The following is a 20,328-nucleotide window of genomic DNA, read 5'->3' as shown; positions in this document are numbered from 1 at the left end:
AAAGAAAAGCCAAAAAATGCGAAATTTAGAAAGTTGGGTATTCCTGAACCAGTCTTCTCTTCTCAGGTGTTTAAGTGTATTCTTTAATGTCTAACATTTGACCTGGTGTAGTTAGAATTAAATGCAGTGAAATTATGACATGGTGGGCATAAACCAAGAGAAGGGGAACTTGCTTTGTGGTTTATAGCCTGATTTGTCTTGCTCGTATTGGAATGCTGGCTATTTTGATGTACAGGTTACCCTGTGCTATAAGAAAAGGAGTACTTGTGGCACCTTAGAGACTAACCAATTTATTTGAGCATAAGCTTTCATGAGCTACAGCTCACTTCATTGTAGCTCACGAAAGCTTATGCTCAAATAAATTGGTTAGTCTTTAAGGTGCCACAAGTACTCCTTTTCTTTTTGCGAAGACAGACTAACACGGCTGTTACTCTGAAACCTGTGCTATAAGGTGCTGTTTCCTTAACACACCCTTCTGCGCTATGTCCTCTTACTGCTATTCCTAAAAAAACCTGCCACCGTGAGGGGAGTAGCTCCCAGCACTGGTGCACTGTCTCACTGCCACTTTACAGCGCTGAAACTTGACAGTGCTCAGGGGTATGTTTTTTCACACCCCTGAGTGAGAAAGTTGCAGCGCTGTTAAATGGCAGTGTAGACAAGGCCTTAGTATTCTGTGGTGCTAAATTACACAATTGCTTTCTTCTTTGGAATTAAACACAGTGGACCAGATTCAACGCTGTTGTAATCTGATTCAGTTTACATTGAAGTCATTGGTAATTGTGCTTGCTTGCATTTGGGCTAATTTGATCCAGTTTTTTTTGGAATAGGGGCCATCCCTTTTTAATCCCATCATCCTTCTTTGCTGGTTTTGTTTTGTTTTTAAAGGCCCTTTATCAAGTCAGTCTCCTGAGGAGGGCTGGACCTGGCTGTCTCTGGAGCCTCTTAGTGCTTTTTGATGTCAGCCAGGAGTCAGCTGACAATTCCCTCCTAGCCACTGTTCCACATAAGGATGTAGTTTGGGTAAAACATTCTGTGCCTTGCTGGGATTGTTTGTAACAATTGCTTGCTTTTCTGAGTTTGAGAGAATTCTCATTCTCTAGTTGTGTAGCTCTGTGGGCTTTCCTTGGATGCCTGAGACTTGAGGGAAGAGTTCTCAAAATGCTGCATTGTTTTCATTGTAATTAAGCCAACCCATCATTGTAAATGCGGGAAACCACATCAGCAGCTGATTATCAAGGCTATATTTAAGAGCTGTTCAGTTGCTTTTTCTGTCTTAATTTGCACAAAGAGGACATGAGGAGGTAAGAGGGGTACATCAGGGGTAAGGCGCCACTCTGCTGCAAGAGTCTTGTATTTTGTGGAACTCCAGTGCAGCAGTCTGGGGACACCATGGCAATTAGAAAGAAATTTTAAAATGAGGTTAATTGAATATGAAAATGAATGCTATAATCAATAAATGTTCCCTGAGCTATGTTAAATTTTATCCTCTCTCTAAACTAATGTTCAGTATGCTGCAGAATGTTGTATTGAAAATTCATAATGCTGTAATAGAAGTTGACAGGGGAAGCTAAGGGTTTTAGAAGTTAGGCAAGGGATTGCCCTGGGATTTCCAGCACCTAAGAGGCTCTAACTGGATAGAAATTCTAGCTATCAATAGTTAATGATGACACTGGAATTTTCATGAGGTAACAAAGTTCATTATGATGAACTACGCAGTTCGTAACATTCAGAATTGTTTCAGGCTGTCTGCAGATTCAGGAAGTGATTGTATTCAGTTAATGTTTGGAAGATTTTCTTCTCAGGCATTTAACTTTCTTTAAGGAAGCTTAGATACTAAAGTAAAAAGCTACAGCTAGGGAGGATTTTGGGTAAGTTCTACACTTATGGAATTGTGGAGTACATAGGGCTGTCTTTTTATAGACCAAAAATACAATATACTGCAAGACTGTGCATTATGAAGTTCAAGTTGCAGCTGCTGTCTTCTTCCATGGAGTCCCTGTCACTTTGCAGAGCTACCTCTAAGAGAGGCACTGCCACAAGAGTGAGTCATGGAGTCAACATACAGTTCTCAAGCTATACATAAAGCAGAAAACATTCGGTACATAAACAGCTTTGTCCTGAGCCTACTGATCAACCTTGATGTGGTTTTTCACCCTGTTGCGGCCAACATTATTTTAACAGCAGTTAATTTAATAGAATGGGCTGGCAATTTGTGGTATCTTTTTTTCACATTTATGGCACCTAGCTACGAAAACATTCTCAACACACTTCTCCACCACCACTTTGTATATCAGTACAAGCCACCCCAATATGGCTAAAATTGCAGTTGTACTCTAATAGTCACATTTGTGGGCATCCCCACCCCCAACCAGCATATTTGAATGTGGGTGACAGTCTGGAAATTAAGATGGTTCCAATTTTTACAGTTGCTAGAGATTTGGTTGTAGTTCTCCCATTCACAGTTTCTGCAGGCATCTCAAAACATATAGCTTGTGTTTTGAAACTGTCAGGAAGAGGCTAATGTTCAATTTGGCAGAAACATTCTGTGATGCAACCTGGAACTCTGGTACCACTGAACCGTTAATCTTCCCAACCTGGGCTCCCTCTCACACTGTGATGCTGTGACAAGCTGCAGACCCCTCCAGGTCCTGCACTCACACAACCAATTACAGGCAGGGACACCTTTTTGCCAGCCATTCATGAACCAGCAATAGAGAAGACGCCAACCAACTCCCCATAGCTCCCCAGCATAGGACCCCAGAGCTATACCACCGTGCCCTGCTTAAAAGCCTGACCCGTGTAAGTTTATTACCCAGTCTGCTCCTCCCTCAATGTGGAGAAGACATGCAGGTTTTTGTTAACTGATCTAAGATTTTTTTTTTTCATGCACTTAACTCAAACCACACTGTTTTTAGGTGAAATATAAAACAGATTAACTACAAAAAGATAGATTTTAAGTGATTAATAATAAATGTACAGATCAAAGTAGATTACCTAAGAAATAAAACAAAACTGCAATCTAAGGTCTATGAACTAGACAGGATTTGAATCAAGCAGTGTCTCACCCTGATGGTACAAACAGTCCACCAATTTTCCATATACAGGCTGGAATTCCTCCTTTCCCACCTGGGACCACCTCGCCAGATCAGTCTTTGTTCTTGAGGTGTTTCCAGGTGTTGAGTTGTGGGGGGAATGAGGCCAAGTGATGTCACTTCCCCCTTTTATAGCTTCTGCCCTGTGGGGGGAACTTCATTGTCCCAAACAAAGCCCCAGCACAGTTAGTGGAAAAGTACAGGCACAAGATGGAGTCCAGTGTCAGATGAGCTAGTCACATGCCCGTGCATGCTTCGATGAGTCATACCAGGGGCCATTACCCATATTCTGGCTAGAATATCCACAGGAAAGTCCATCAGGTGGGGTTTCAGAGTAATAGCCGTGTTAGTCTGTATTCGCAAAAAGAAAAGGAGTACTTGTGGAACCTTAGATACTAACCAATTTATTTGAGCATAAGCTTTTGTGAGCTACAGCTCACTTCATCGGATGCATACTGTGGAAAATACAGAAGATGTTCTTATACATACAAACCATGAAAAAATGGGTGTTTACCACTACAAAAGGTTCCCCCCCCCCCCCCCCCCCCCCCCCGCTCTCCTGCTGGTAATAGCTTATCTAAAGTGATCACTCTCCTTACAATGTGTATGATGATCAAGTTGGGCCATTTCCAGCACAAATCCAGGTTTTCTCCCCCCCCCCCAACCCACTCTCCTGTTGGTTATAGCTTATCTAAAGTGATCACTCTCCTTACAATATGTATGATGATCAAGGTGGGGATAAGCTTCTTCCATAGCCCATTGTGTTCATTGATGGGCCATCAACCTGAATAGTCCATTCACAATGTGCTGGCTAGACTGGATATATACCTTGTGTGGGAGTTACAACAGGAGCAAACACATTTGAAATGCAGGTATATAGTCAATATTCATAACATCAGATAAAATGATACATGCATACAAATAGGATAATCATATTCAGCAAACCATAACTTTTCCCTTGACCCCTCACATGACATATTTTGTACAAGATTTGTTGTGATTACATAACAGTGGTGAATATGGGGTGCCAGGGTGTTGCTTTGGGCTACAAAGTATCACAGGTTCCTTTCTACAGTTTCTTAAATTATTGGAAATATTCACGGGGTGTAGGACTGGGAATATCTTGAATATTTTCCTCAAGCTGTTGCAGCAAAAACTTCATCAAAGCTGCCTTGCTGAGCAGCCTTTCAGCAATGCATTGTCTTGGTTTCCATGGGCACAGATGGGCTTTTGCTGATAAGTGATCTATTATGGAACTAGGAAACTGACAGGTAGTATTTGAACCACTATTACTGTAACACAGGGCTGACTACAGACTGAGACCATCACATGGCAATATTTGTATTTAAATATAATGGCTAAAAATATCCCTCCTCCTCCTTCCTCTCATGCACAAATGCTCCATGTAAAAGGAACACAGTTTTTAATTTCTCATTTGACATCAATAGCAGATTTGGGATTTGGCTGCAAAAGAAACTCAAGTTCATGTTTAATCAGAGAGCAGGAATGCTCAATGCATTTCAGTGAGGATTACAGGGCTTCCACATTTCTGTAGGCTCCCCAAAACACCTTCATCTAGAACAGCAAAGCTTACAAAATTTGGTTTAACACTTTCATTTGGAGGATTTAGCTCTTTCTCTATGCCCTTCAGATTATTAGTTTGTACAATTGGTTGAGGTTGGGAAGCACTGTTACTGTACTTTACAGCATTCTGGTGAAACAGTCTGAAAAATTTGTGGCAGCTTTAGTGAAATTTTAAAAAATTAAGATTTCTTTTTTTAAAATAAATGGGATATAAAAATAATGCTTGGGATTATGGGATATGTAGGTTTGTCAGATTTTTCTCTGAAAATTTTCAGCAGCAAAATAGGTAACTGACGCTTTACCATTTGGTTTCAAAGTTCACCCCCATTGAGATTGGGCCTGTCCTTACTCCTCAGAGCTGTTGTTTCAGGCTGTCTGCAGTCTCAGGAGAGACAACGCTGCTTTAGTTTACTCAGTTCACATTTTTATTGTTGTGTTCACTTCCATGAATATTAAAAGTGTGGAGTTTTTTTAGATAAAAGCTGAAATTTTGCAGCATGCTTCTGCAGTAAGGGTTACAGTCCATGGCTGCAGAATTGTGGGATAAATTGGACCTACTAAAAGAGCTGTTATCCGTTGAACTAATTATGTGGCTTCTGGCTCTCTTTGACAGTTCCACTGCCGCCATTTTAAAAATATTCCTTTATGTAACTCCTGCTTGGGTTTTTTTTGTTTTTGTTTTTTTTAAATTGCATCTCATGGCCTTTGGAGTCATATAATTGCATCGAGGATCGACAGCTCTCCCATCCTTGAGAAGCCAAAGACCAGTGTCCTTTGATTGCTATCACTAATGCATCCCTCAGCAATGACCCCATCCTGGCATTTGGCTCTGGGCCAAATGTTAATGAGTACTCACAGGCATATAGAATTTGGATCTCCATATCTAAGCATATCTCTAGAGCCAAGATCAAGCTCATTTAAATCATGTATGTTTGAGTATTAGAATTTCAAATAATTTTTAATGAATCCTTACAGTTTTGGATGTATTTCTTACTACTGAGCTATGATCCACCTATAAGTCTTCACTTTTATTCTAGAGGAGGGAAGAGGAGTCAGTTATGTTCCCTCAGTTACACACTATAAAACTTCAAAAAAATCCAGCATAAGGGGATCTTAATGCAAGAACTTCTCAAAGGTGCGATCTGTGTCATAGATTCTATGGTGTAAAAAAAAAAAAAGAAACGGCACATTCCCACAAAGTAAATATTCACTCATGGCATTCAGCATATGCAGAACACTATCAAATACACCAATATAATTAAATGCAAACATGCTGCAAGTCAGCCTGCTGATGACTGCCAAGATATATAGCAACTGGAGCCTAACAAACACTAAAACAATACTTGCAAAACAAAGGAGTAGCTGCACAAAAGGCAGTCCAAAGAAAGATCCTTTAAAATTAAATTGTTTGAATGCACTTTCGTGTTATTTCTTATTCTTCTTGAGTCTGCGTCATAGAAAGGACAACCCTTTCTGTGATACTCTTGGAGAGGGTGGACATTCCATGGCTGCTCAATGCCTATCTAATGAGTAGTTTGGTCTATGTTGTAGTGTTGGCAGTAAGGAAGAAATGGCCGTTAGATGATCATCCATTATTATTAGAGAACTGTTACTCATTTGCTAAAATCAGTCAGTTATTCAGATTTTACTGTTGTCTGCTTTATTAGGGCCCAGTTTAATTCAGAGTGGGGTTTCCTTCTTATCCAGATCTAGCTATTGGAGTTGCATAGGTTATGATATTAAAATGCCACACAGTCATCAGCTACAAGGGCCTTGCTGAGGCACGTGCTAATAGCTTTGCTTTGTGTAATTCTGCTTCCCCCTTTTTCCTCCCACCCCTCAAAAAAAAAAAAAAAAAAAAAAGTGATTAGATGGCCAAAACATCTGAAGTGGAAATAATTGCTAGTGAAAACAGGTTTTTCCTGAGAGGATTTCTCCATTATAGAGATGGCTGTAAATCAACACAGATGTAACTTGTGAACTGTGTAACTGCTTTGTGGGTGCACCAGTATACCTTATTTTTTCATACATTTCACACATTTAGAGCCTAATAGTGTACGTACATACGTACACACACACACTTTCTCTCCTTTTTTTATATATATATATAAAAATATATGTTGGTGCTGGTAAATGTGCTGTCAAATACTAATGCAGTTGGACTTTGTCCTGTGGAGATTTCTTACCCTGTGGGAAAAAGCAACTTTCAACCTAAGTGCCTAGGTTTTACTCCTTCCTGCCTTATCCATCAAATCCCTTTGAAATAAATTAAACAAGAAACAATGGGGATCCAAAGTGTTTGGGAGTAAAGGCACTTAAAACACACAGTGTCCCTGGTGCTCTCTACTGTCCTTCATTAATACAGCCTCATCCCTTATGACTTTCTGGTCTTGTACTCATTTTAAAGTGTCGTCATAGTCAGAAAAGTGCATATTAAACATTGGAACCTTCATGTTCCTACATCTGTTTGAAAAGTGCCAGAGTTCCGTTGACTCACTTTATTGATGTACACCTTGTCTACACTAGGGAACTTTACCAAAAAAATTCACCACTGCTGCTCCCTGTTGATCGGGGTTTCGTTAATGGTAAAAACACCTGAAGGTGCCAGTTTTGTTTACAGTTGGGCTCCCAACAGTGCTACCATTAGGGAATTTTCAAAAAAATTCTCTAATATAAGCACTACTTAAAACCCTGTTGATCCAGTACAACCACAGGAGAGAGAGACTATCATCAGAATTGCCAAGTAAATTCTGAATGAATAACTATTACTGGTGGTAAAAGACAGAATACAACTTGTTTCTCAGATCTCAGGTTGAATTTGCAGTGGTGGCAATTAACCAAATACTCTCTGGATTTATAAACTGAACTTGATCTAGAGAAGTTGCTGAGGGTAAATATAGAACCTACAGACTATGGCTCTGGCTACACTAGAGATCATACAGTGGTGCAGCTGCACCGATGCAGCTGAGCCTCTGTAAGCTGTCTAGTGTAGCCGCTCTAAGACGATGAGAGAGAGCTCTCTCGTTGACTTAATCCACCCCCACCGATTAGTGGCAGCTATGTCTGTGAGAGTAACTCTCCTGCTGACATAACACTGTCCACTCTGGCGATTAAATCAGCATAAGTTATGTCACAGAGAGGTGGTTAATTCACACCCCGAGCGATATAACTTATGTTTACTTAAGCTGTAGTGTAGCCATAGCCTATGACTTTCCTACTAAACCACCCAACTTCAACATTGAAGTTTCAGATGATTTCAAGTGACTTTTTTCCTTCACCCTGCCTGCTATAGCTTTCAAAGTGCATGGGGTGCATTGGAACAGAATAGCAGATGTCTATCATAAGAGCACCCTGGTTTCCTAAGCACATTTCTGTCTGTCCTGCTATAAACTAAAATATGGTAAATGGTTTCTTTGTTTTTGTTTCCTGTAGGTTTTGAATGAAGAATGTGATCAGAACTGGTACAAGGCAGAACTCAATGGGAAGGATGGCTTCATTCCCAAGAACTACATAGAAATGAAACCACATCCGTAAGTGGAGCATCACTGATCCCCTTCCCTCACTCTGCCTTGTTTTCATTTGCCCTTGAAGTAATAGGGAGGGCTGCTGAGCACATTGTAATGAGTGCAGGACCTTAGTCACTGGCACAATCCTATGGACTTTGAAAGATATAAAGAGGTTACTACTGGCGACTGCATCCAGAAATCAGCCCTATTGTGATGAATCTTAATTGCACAGCTCCTAAAGTTTGTAGTAGTGGGACTTTCTCCTGCATACCTCTTGAGGAGCAAGGGGAAAAAGTGTCCTGGTGGAATCTAACTAACTAAATAAATTGGCTGGAAATTTCATGATGTTGTCAAATCTGGCAGCCAGAAGAGCTTCAAAGTCTTAGTGTAGCTCCTTATGTATTTTTCTATATTTTTTTGGTAAAAATAGGAGACTATTTAAAACCCAATCCTATATTAAGAGACTGTCAAAGTTGTATGGTTAAGCGCTGCAAAAATCAGAAATGCCATGTGTTTCACCTTAACTCTGTCCTTTATGTATTCGATACTTTTGCAACATAGATTTTAACAGAGTAAGAGTGAAAATTGCTGGCATGTCACCTAAATAAAGCTACTTTTGTAGGTAAACCTTTATGATGTGAAATGTCCATGCTAAATGTACCAGTGTAGTTACTTGGCTCCCACTTCCAGGGAAGCCTGCCTTGAGTAGCCTCTCAACACATGTCCTTCCTCAAATACTGAAGAACAAGCACATAGGAACAGTGCTGTTCCATGACTCTGGCTGGCCTCTTGATCATTTCTTTTCAGACACTTTTGCATCTTCTCTTGTTCTCGGGTTATACTGAAATTCTAGCTAGTTGAAGTGCTTGACAAGAAAGCAGTAGCTCTGTGCAGTGCAATTCTGTCGAGCAAAGAATCTTCTGGGCAGTCCAATAAAAGCTGTCACCGGGGTTTCTAAACACTGTGTTGGTGCTGCTTTTGTCAATAGTTGGCTTCAGTATTTAAATAATAAAGAAGAAATTGCAGTTAAATATTGAACAGAAATTATTTCTGTGGGGCCTGCCTTCCAAACAGAAGGATGAAGATTCTCCCAGTAAGTGCGCTAAGAATGTGGTGAGGAATATCGCAGTAGTGGTAGATCATCTAGGTAGGAAACATGGCAAGAGGTCAGTTAAGACCTGTGAAGGGTCTCTATAACCATTTAAACCCTTGTCTACGCTGGGGGAATTCTGTAGAAATTTTCCGCTGTTAATGCTTGTTCAGCTCTGCTGGTGTCAGTAATGTTGGGAGCCCTAATGTAGCTGGCCTGCTAGTGATTTTAAGCACTGTCAATTATATTTCCTCTGAGCAAGTTTAGATGAACATTTAAATTGCTGATAGAAGCCAGTGGCCCATGGGCTCCCATCATTGCTTAAGCATAGAGCTAAACATGTATTAGCAATCCTGGAAAACTTTCCCATAATTTCCCTAGTGTAGTGCAGACTTAACTGTGGTACTGGGCTGTACATGTAAATAGATTAGCAGCATAGGTGCTGGAATTAGGAGTGCTAGGGGTGCTGCCGCCACCCGGCTTGAAGTGATTTCCTTTATATATAGGATTTATAGTTTGGTTCAATGGCTCTCATCACTCCCACTATAAAAATTGTTCCAGCACCCTTGATTAGCACTTTGTATAAACAGCAAGTTGCAGGCAACTGAACAGGGACTTGAAAGTGCTAGGTTCTTTTGTAGAACCAGAATCTCAAAGGGCTTGTTGTGGGTGAGCAGTATGGAGACTACTTCAGTCAAGAGGGATTGGAAACTAAGGAGCTATCAATAGAACCTGGAATGATTTTCAATTTAAGACCTGTCATAGAGGGTGGGCTTTAAATCCTACAGTCCAATAGCAAGCCTTCAAATGTAATGTGGTGTTTTCCCCAGATCACATGGTGCAAAACTTCCAATTTGCTTCACAATTATTAACAAATGAATCCTGAAAGAAAAGAATTACTCCTCCAGTTGCCAAATTCAGAAACCCTTTTAAAACAAAGGGTAATTCACACCAATTAATACAGTAGAGAGAGGTGAGATACTCAATGAAGAGTAGCAGGAAGCTCTGGGAGGGAGACTTCCTGCTATGCTCAGCTCTGCATTTCATTGGCAAGGCTTGCTTTTTGAGGTTGCTTTCATGGTGTGGTTTGTGTTAGACTTTTGGCCTGTACATTTTAAGTGCTTGTGCATGCATACTGGGTTATTCACACAGATCTTGTTGGAATATCTCTTCACAAATATTGTGACTTTTATGTATGGAGGAAATACAGCCAAGCTAAATGATTGCAATGAGTGAGGCCAGAAGAACTGCCAAATTGCTGCTTGCACAAACAAGAAACTAGTCTGTACGCCTGGTGAACTTGGTATTTTACCTATCAATGCATCCACCTCCAGCCTTGCAACATCAGCAGTAAAATCTGGATTTGTTTGTCCAGTCCTGACTGGACAAACTTCACGCAACAAAACATTTGTCTCCAACTTGCTTTGTAATTAACAGATCTAACCATTCAGAAGGAAATAGTGGAAACCACTGGAATAGTAAAGGAGTACTTGTGGCACCTTTAGAGACTAACAAATTTATTTGAGCATAAGCTTTCGTGAGCTACAGCTCACTTCATTGGATGCATTCAGTGGAAATCCGGTGAAGTGAGCTGTAGCTCACAAAAGCTTATGCTCAAATAAATTTGTTAGCCTCTAAGGTGCCACAAGTACTCCTTTTCTTTTTGTGAATGCAGATCAACACGGCTGCTACTCTGAAACCTGTCATTGGAATAGTGTGGATGGTTTTTTTTTGGTTTAAATTTTTTGGCTATTCTGAGGATTTTGCTAGTTTTTGAACCAACCTACAGAAAAGATTTGTGTGCAATATTCTGTAAAGCCAGAAATTTTATTGGTGCCTTGGATGTGTGCTCCTAAGCAGTCAGATATGTTTCCGTAAATACAAATTTCCTCTTTTTTTCTTTTTTTATATGTGAAGAATGCCTGAAAAGTGTTTTTATGATTGTTTTTTTGATTGCTTTTACATTAAAAATTCAGGTCTTCTCTATCCTGAGAAATCTGTGGATGACTAGAGAGCTAGTAGAATTATGACCTCACAAGAGACAAAGCTGAGCCTTTGTAAAGAGGATTTTTAATAATTTTTTTCACCTATTTAACTCAGATACCTGGGGAAATTATTAAAAAATGTCTGTGCTGAGGATTCGATTCAAAATTGTTTCTCTTCAATAATCGGAGATATTTCTTAATGTACATTTGAAATCTCTAATGAGCCAGCAAAACCAGGGAAAACTAATGTTAATATTTCTGATTCAAACCAGCCCCCCCCAAAAAATACACAAAAACATTTTTTACCTTTTGCAGGTCAACTTTAACCATGGTGATAAAATGTTAATCATATCTGAGTAATTGAGAATTAGAACAAAGCAATCACACAATAGTGAAAATCATAAGCAGAAACTATGGAAAGAATCCTCAAATTCTTAATATAAAATTTGCAAAGTGCAGTATTAGGATAAAGTAAAATGTAATGCTTTACTATTACCGAAAAGCGAGAATGTGGGAAACAGAACCCCCTATCAATATCTTGACACAGTGTGTTCTGAAGGAGTCCCAGACAACGGTTGCTCACAACTGATTTTGAAAAAAATACAACACACTGATGTGATGGTTGTAGGAGCTCCCTCTGCTGGCTCTGTGGCAACAAAGTGCTGATTTCAATGAGATTATTGCAAAAACAAGGCAATATTAAATTTGTTAGTCTCTAAGGTGCCACGAGTACTCCTTTTCTTTTTGCGAATACAGACTAACACGCTGCTACTTTGATAGCAGCTCCTTTGCTATTGGATACAGAGTGGGGATGGGAATTAGCCTGTCCTTTCTGTTTGGGGGGGGGGGGGGGGGGGAGAGTGTAACGCACATGCGCGCACACACAACCACAAAACTTACAGTAAAGTAATATACATGTAGTTGATGAGTAATGTCTGGGATTTGTAATAGAGGATGTTTCCTCCAATCTGAAAACTCTCCATAAATGGAACTACTTGGAGTGAAGTTAAAATTTTCTTCACAAGTTTTCAGTGGTGGAAACAATTTTCAGACATGCTGCCTATAGCAAAAATATCCCTATGAACATATCAGGTGTCCTTTACATCAATGATGTCATTTATATACTGTGCATTGTATCAGACAGACACCATAGGCAGATGGTGAGAGGAGCTGGGGCTGCCAGTTACAGAAGAATCTGCTCATGGTGTGGTGAAGTCTCTCTTCCTCTAGATCATGCCTGATCCTGGAGAGCAGAAACTATTATTCCATCTCTGAGGATTTCACAAAAAACATCAACTAAATAAAGGCCAGTCTTACAGATCTGTGTCCTCCCTGCAAAAGGAGACCTTGGTGTGGGAATGGAAAGAAAGTTCTTTGGTATGGAGCCCTTGCGATTTAGCCATGAAATGAGCCCCCAACAGGAATACCCCGCATGCTCATGTATTATGGCAATGAGTGTCTCTTGACACAGTTTGAGATAACCTATCACTCAGCATTTTAGCCATTCTGTCTCTAACTGAAGGTAGCTCTGGTTTTCCCAACACAGCACGTGCCCAACATCCCAAACCCAGTTTGTTTTTGCTATTCTTGGACTGGAGTCTGGATTAGAAACCTGTGATCAATGAGCTGTGGGCAGCACCTAACAGACTAGGCCTGTGATTTAATTTCACCCTGGCCCAGGAACAGCCAGCTACTGACTGAATGTAGTCACTTTGCTCACTGCAGTTCTGTATGAATTATTCATAATCACCTGATCCAGGACAGGCTGGAAATTGTTCTTTGGCACAAAATGCATTTTCCATTTGCGCAATAGTGGTGCGGAGCCCCTATTAAGGCGTGAAAAGCTCCTGTTTCAACTATTTACAGCTATATTGTGAAGTGTAGCCTTTGAAGAAACCTGTGGGTGAAGTCCGCATTTCAATTTATTTAAAAGTGGAAGAAATCTTGTTGCTTTCCCTTAAGTGCTACTAAAGCGACAGTTGTTGTTTTTCCCATAAGATTTCTTTGCTTAATCCAGTATAATCTATTGTGACCCAAGACCCCCTTAATGCCAACTGGCAAGGGAGTTACAGGAATACACTGATTCTGGTGTGTGTGTTCTAGTTCACCAAAGAATGTCATGTGAGGTCTTAAATGACAGCCGGAGTCACATTGATCATTAATATAGTTGAGAAATGTATATACAGATACTCGGGATATATATACTGAAAATATGTTTTAAAGTCTGTATCAAGGCCAAGGTGAAAAACAGGTCTTCCTTGAGACAGGAAGTAAGAAATGTATCTCTGCTGGGATGTAAATTAAGCATTGTAAACCAATGCAATGGATGCCCATTGATGTACAATGTGAGATGTTAGTGAAGAGATGTGAAGTCAATAGGGAAGCAGCACACAGGAAAAGAAGGCCATGGGTGGTTATCCTCTTTGAGTACAGACAATGAACTTGGGAGGGTGGGTATATGTCAAAAGCAAAGAAAACAGTGCGCTGCCATTCATGAAAACAGGATAGCTTTGGTTGAAAACACTGCTAAAGAGTTTGGGTGAGATAAATTCCTTTTGACAGTAAGGGTAACCTGGAAGTTTTGTCTCTAGAGAGCATGTTACAATTTTGTTTTATGTGTAACTGTTTGTTTCCAATATTTTTATTCACTGTCTCCTGAATCTCTAGGCTTTGATGATAAACTTGTTTTTGTTTCCACATAAATATATCTCAGTGCACTTACACTAAGTACTGTCTTCAGCTGAATCTTAAACTGGTGTATATACTGTTCCTTTGGAAACAGGAAGCCTGGTAGTTCTGTGAGTAGCCAATGTCGGGATGAATATTACAGGGGAACGCTTCAAAGAGACTCAGGGTCTGGGATACATTTATTGTTAATTTGCAAGGCAAAGGAAGGGCTAGCATTGCCCAGAAGAGTGTGCTTGAGGGGCTGACTGACTGGTGGTGTTTGAGCTGATACCAACCTAAGCACAAGCAAGACTCCTCCTCACTGGTGGCAGGGAGTGACAAGGGGACTCACCTGTCCTGGGAACCCCAAGAACCATCACATCTGTCTTTCAAAGTGTCTGCTTTGCAAGTCAGTGCAGAGGCACTGCATTTTTCCTTAGCAAACTCAAGTAATAAAAGAGTGTGTATAATTACTTTCTATTGACCCACGTAGATGCAGATTTCATGGTAGTCATTGGTTAAACTGTGTATGTGCAACATGGGGAAGTAGAACTGGGTATCTTCTGCTTCAGAAACACAGGCCTCTACACCTGAAGTTGTACAGGAAGATTTCTATTAGCACTTGGCTTGCCCAAAAAGGGGAGCTGTTTAGTCTAACAAAAACCAAACAAAAACAATAAAGTTATGGGACCTGATTACCAAAATACTCTCCAGAACCATTCTATAGCCTTTAGATTTAGTTAAGTAACTGGACAGATTCAACATCGTCCAGGTGGGGCACAGTGCTACATGGTTTCCTACAGTAGTTTCTCTTTCTGCTCTTTTAAATTCTGCAATTTCAGTGATTTAATTTACAGACATACCGAGTCATCCCAATATAGTAGAAAAAGGCTAGTGTAAAGCCCCTCCTGGTGGAATCATGGCAGCCGTTGCTCTCAAGATGAGGGGGCAAGCTACTTGTGCCGGTGAAGGTTCTGTAGAGTAGTATGAGGGTGCAGTTCAATTCATTACCATTCTTTTGAAATCACTTCACAGCTATGTACACGTCCAATCCTGATTTTTTCCATGGAGAGGGGATTGACTTTAATTCTCATCTTTTTTCTTCCACAGATGGTTTTTTGGGAAGATTCCCCGAGCAAAAGCTGAGGAGATGTTAGGCAAACAGAGACACGATGGTGCCTTTCTCATCAGGGAGAGCGAGAGTGCTCCTGGGGACTTCTCTCTCTCAGTCAAGTGAGTAATGCTCTGTAGCATCCAGTGTGCTAATTAGGACACCCCTTGTGTGATAAAAGTACAAATGAGTATTCCTATTTTTCATCTCTGACACTGTTTCCCACATATGTAGTAGCAGTTCTTCTCTTCCAGTGACATGCACCCATGCTGTCTTTTGTAACAATAAATATGGGTGCTCTATCCTACTAAGAGTTACATTGCTAAGATTATGGTAACAAGATATTGTCCTGTTTTGTGTGAAACGATATACTGGTTCAGTGGTGAGAGCAGGGGAATGGGACGACATGACTCAATGGATTCTGAGGAATGATGATATACTGTTTTTCCCTCTTTCTGCTCTTCTTCTTTTCTATTCTGAGGCTCTAATTCTTTCCACCTTCTGCTCTTGCTATCTGGCACCTTTTCAAATGTGCAGTTTTTCATAACTCTGTGGGAGGCACATATTTTGGGAATGTCCTTGTTCTCCAGCATAGAGATGTGGAGTTGTAAAAATGGAGCATGCTTCCCATCTCTTGTCAGTAGATTCCATGTTGGCACAGACGTGACGATTTCATTTTGGAGATGTAGCTGTGTTGCAAGGAGCTATGTCATAAAATAAAGGGAAGGGTAACCACCTTTCTGTATACAGTGCTATAAAATCCCTCCTGGCCAGAGGCAAAACCCTTTCACCTGTAAAGGGTTAAGAAGCTACAGTAACCTTGGTGGCACCTGACCCAAAATGACCAACGAGGGGACAAGATATTTTCAAATCTGGAGGGCGGAGGGAACAAATGGTTCTTTCCGTCTGTGTGATGCTTTTGCTGGGGACAGATCAGGAATGCAAGCCTTACAACTCCTGTAAAGTTAGTAAGTAATCTAGCTAGAAAATGCGTTAGATTTTCTTTTGTTTAATGGCTTGTAAAATAAGCTGTGCTGGAGGGAATGTATATTCCTGTTTTTGTGTCTTTTTGTAACTTAAGTTTTTGCCTAGAGGGATTCTCTGTGTTTTGAATCTGTTTACCCAGGTATTTACCATCCTGATTTTACAGAGGTGATTCTTTTACCTTTTCTTTAATTAAAATTCTTCTTTTAAGAACCTGATTGATTTTTCATTGTTCTTAAGATCCAAGGGTTTGGGTCTGTGTTCACCTGTACCAATTGGTGAGGATTCTTATCAAGCCTTCCCCAGCAAAGGGGGTGTAGGGCTTGGGGGGGGAGGGGGGATATTTTTGGGGAAGACATCTCCAAGTGGTCTCTCTCCCTGTTCTTTGTTTAAAACGCTTGGTGGTGGCAGCATACTGTTCAAGGACGAGGCCAAGTTTGTATCTTGGGAAAGTTTTTAATCTAAGCTGGTAAGAATAAGCTTAGGGGGTCTTTCATGCATCTGTACCCTAGAGTTCAGAGTGGGGAAGGAACCTTGACAAGCTATTATTTAATATTTTTATTACAGTAGCATCTAGAGATGCTTATTTAAATAGCTTTAACAGTAGCTTCTGTGTCAGTATCAGTCTCTCATATTCCCTCATAAGCTGGGAGAGCCCCAAGTGGCTGCCGTGAAATAGAATGGAAATGTTACAAGCTTTAACAGTATGGGTCATGTACTTAAATGAACAAACTCTTGTCCTTTAGCAGTTGATGCCCTTCTTCCCCTCCACTTCCAGTTGCATGCCCTTTGCCTGGAAGAGCTGAGCAAGATATCCTTTGGAACCTAAGCATCATATTTTGATTATCCAGCTGAGGTTGCTACAGAAGACCGAGTTTTCCATGCCCACCAAGCACAGTACCTCAGGAGTGTTTCCAGCCCTTTCCTTCTGTGATTACATTCTGGACCTCATGTGTGGCAGCATAGAGTTTTGCCATCATGCTGGCTTGTTTTAGCAGTGCATTTATATTTTGCCTTTGGCACAATAATCAGATAAGCTGGGGTACACAAAAGGCGATATGAATTACCAGAAACAAGATGTAAATGGAACCTTCATTCCAGGAAGCATATTTCTTTACAACACTAACAAATGTATTCGAAATGCTGGGAGACCACGGATCATCTCTGTCTGCCTAGTAGCTCAGTGATAGGTCACCTACTGATATATTTCTCAGTTTGGGGATTTTGCTGATTAGCTCTTTTAAAGGCTTACTAAAACCTTATCTGCAGGATCTGAAATGGAAAGAAACTGACTGAGAAAGGGAGACTTGAAGCATTAGCCATGAAATACTTGCTGCAGATTTGACATTTGCTCATAGCAACGGTAGACTGTACATCTCCAGGTATTGAAAGACTAAACACCAAATGAGAACTGCTGCCTGCATTTGTCATTTCTTAGAGCTATAAAGGGAAAAATGGTATAATTCTGTCTACGTGTACTCTCTATTGGTAGCCTGTTTGGATCTCCTCTTCCTTCAGAAGAAAATTATAGGAAGCAAGAGACAGAGGTTTTTATTAAATATCAAAACTTCTGTCTATTCGCATACCAAATGATGTAGTTAAAGTTGAGTTAAAGATACTGCTGTGTAAGTCTATAGAAGTGTTTTGGGTTTTGTTTTTTCTTGTAGCACTAACAGGTTTTGTGTGGGGAGATTTTAATTGAGCACTTGTTCTGAAGTTAGACTTCAAAATCCCAATCTCAACCACCCAGAAGGGATGGGAAACAGAAAGGTGCTGTTGTGCAGCAGCAACCTTAACTCCCCCTTAACAAAGTATTTTATAAGTACGTTTCTTTTGTTTTTAAACCCGTGAGAACCTCCAGCCAGCCTGACTCATTCACATCTCTATCAACAGAATGGGTTTACTCTCTCATGGCTGGGATATCAAGCCTTAGTAGACAATGTTAGACATTCTTTGAGTCTTGGGGAGTTCAACTCAGGTGCTTCAGAAACAGCCAGCACCAGAAAAAGCCTGCATGCATGGCAGTTCTCAAGTCATCTCTTTACTTTGACAAAATGCCTAATCACTACTAATAAAAAAGCAAGTTACACCATGCACAACATGGACCTATGGCCTCTACAACTCAAACATCCCACGTGATCTCCCCAGGAGTACAGGTGATTATGGTGTACATATGTATGATGCATATAAATATATAATGTGCATGCACATGGAATGCCATCATTGGTAGGGAGCTGTATCTTGGGAACCTCTTGACCACATTTGCACCATAGATCTTGATGGACTTTAGAGAGATTTGAAAATTTGGCTTTAAAGCAAAACCCTGTTGCAACCTTAAGTATGGAGTATCTAGTCACTCTCTACAGTATTCCTTTAACAGGTCCTGTCTTCTGTAGCTTCTTTTTTCGCCCTTTTCTGTCAGCACATAAAATGGTAACACCTTTTACAGTCTTAGCTGTGCTGATAAAGAGACCATTATCAGCTATTTATCTGGAATCATTTGAAAGAACCAGTTTTTCATTCCTGTCCCTAGAAGTAAAACCTAAATCTTCTGCTGACTTCATGTTCAGCTCTTTCACGCCTGCCTGTAATATGCATAGGGGATGTTCTGGAAAGGTGGCACTTTATTTCTATAAATATGGGTTCAATCTTGGCTCATATTGTGAGTGGAATGTTTCTGGTTCCAAGATGACATTCTTCCAGCCCCATACGCTTGTCTTTGTTGAGGTGGGAGAGCAGCCTTTGCTTTAGGTCAGGACTGAGTGCCTTGGCATAGCTATATGGAACGAGTCTGCATTCCACCTGCCTGCCATTCTATTTGCCTCTCCAGCCAGTATTTTCATTCCCTCTTTCATGAAAGCTATCGTCACAAGCTTTTTTTTTTTTTATAGTATTTATACTTTTAAAACACACCCCAGACACTGATCATCTCTATGATCCCTTCTTCCCTGTGCAAGGTCTGAGGAAATGCAAAAGCTCCTTTCCACCAATCCTTAGCTTGCACAGATGACAGTGGGTTAGTGTATCTCCAGAATCATTTGAGACCTAGGTTCACAGCCATTAAGAAGGGAGACATTTTTATGCTAGTTATGCTTGGAATTATTTTCCTGGATTTAATCAGTTTCCATTCATGTCATTCTAGGAAGAGAGGCTCAGTATGACTGATACATGCAGTCTGTCTTCTCTCCTTCTCCCACATCCCAGGTTTGGAAATGATGTGCAGCACTTCAAGGTGCTCCGAGATGGGGCTGGCAAGTATTTCCTTTGGGTGGTGAAGTTCAATTCTCTGAACGAGCTGGTAGATTATCACAGATCCACTTCTGTCTCCAGGAACCAGCAGATATTCCTTCGGGACATTGAACAGGTGCCACAGGTAAGATGGTGGGGGAGAGGAGCATTGCCACTATAACCAAAATGGAGAGCTTTCTGTCAACAGCCCAGGGTCTGAAGGATTGCTTGAATTTTCAGTAGGAAGATGTGGGGAGAGAGAAGTTAACCTTTTAACTTTCCCTCTCTGATGTAGAATTGTCTGCTTGTACAATTCTGAGTTCTGGATTCTGCAGACTAATTGTACTGAAAAATAAATGCAGCCCTTCTGCCTTCTTTTGAATGGGCTTTGTACCACTACGAAAAAGTTGTAAATCCCCTTTTGTTCTGGCAAAGGATGTCCCTATGACTTTTTGATCATTCAGGTCACATCTTTAAGAATAATTTTGGATTATGCCTATCCTTCAATACATAAAGCACCATAGTGAGGCCGTGTGTTTGTTCCCACCAGTAGAAATGGTCGTAATCCTATGTTATATTCCCTTCCCCCTGCTGCTTTCATGGAATTTTGTTTGAATTAGTTTTTAGCCAGCAGTGCCCTCAGCAGTACACTGCATACCCTCAATATCCTAATGCACATTCCTCTTCAGAAGCACACTGTAGAGAATAGTTAAGGATATTGGTATATGGAACTTATCTCCTCTAGGTTGCTGGTTTGAATCTAGTACAAACTGGTAGTGACTAAAAGTTATGGTCTAATGGAAGTTCTTGGTTTTAGTTCAGCTCCCAGGCACACCAAAATACCATCACAGTTGGGAATTGGTGTCTGTTGGGCTCTGCAAGAAGACCATCTCACCATTAGATGTGGCCCCTCCAGTCCCGGCTTGAGACATGCTGGAAAGGCTGAGTGGGGGAAGCTTAAGGTATGTCTAAACTAGAGTGTGAAGGCATAAATTCCAGTTTGAGGCGATATACCCACAATAGCTCTGATTTCCTAGCGTGCTAAAAATGGAAAATGAAGCTGCAATGGCATAAGCAGCAG

At 40.6% G+C, this 20,328-nt stretch overlaps 1 protein-coding gene across 3 annotated transcripts in view; it reads left to right on the top strand.

Moving 5' to 3' along the window:
- The window catches only part of GRB2 (growth factor receptor bound protein 2), a 72,188-nt gene that overhangs the window by 48,539 nt on the left and 3,321 nt on the right, over positions 1-20,328 (top strand). For all 3 annotated transcript variants that reach the window (XM_027834687.3, XM_007072559.4, XM_043528573.1), the window contains 3 exons: positions 8,109-8,206; positions 15,035-15,157; positions 19,224-19,392. In XM_027834687.3, coding sequence (XP_027690488.1) covers positions 8,109-8,206; positions 15,035-15,157; positions 19,224-19,392 — 390 coding nt within the window. The remainder of the gene's footprint in view (positions 1-8,108; positions 8,207-15,034; positions 15,158-19,223; positions 19,393-20,328) is intronic.

This window comes from Chelonia mydas, chromosome 14, assembly GCF_015237465.2.
Source record: "Chelonia mydas isolate rCheMyd1 chromosome 14, rCheMyd1.pri.v2, whole genome shotgun sequence".
Lineage (NCBI taxonomy): Eukaryota > Metazoa > Chordata > Testudines > Cheloniidae > Chelonia > Chelonia mydas.
Note: the sequence above shows the minus strand (reverse complement) of the source record. Positions and strands in the feature narration are given on the sequence as shown.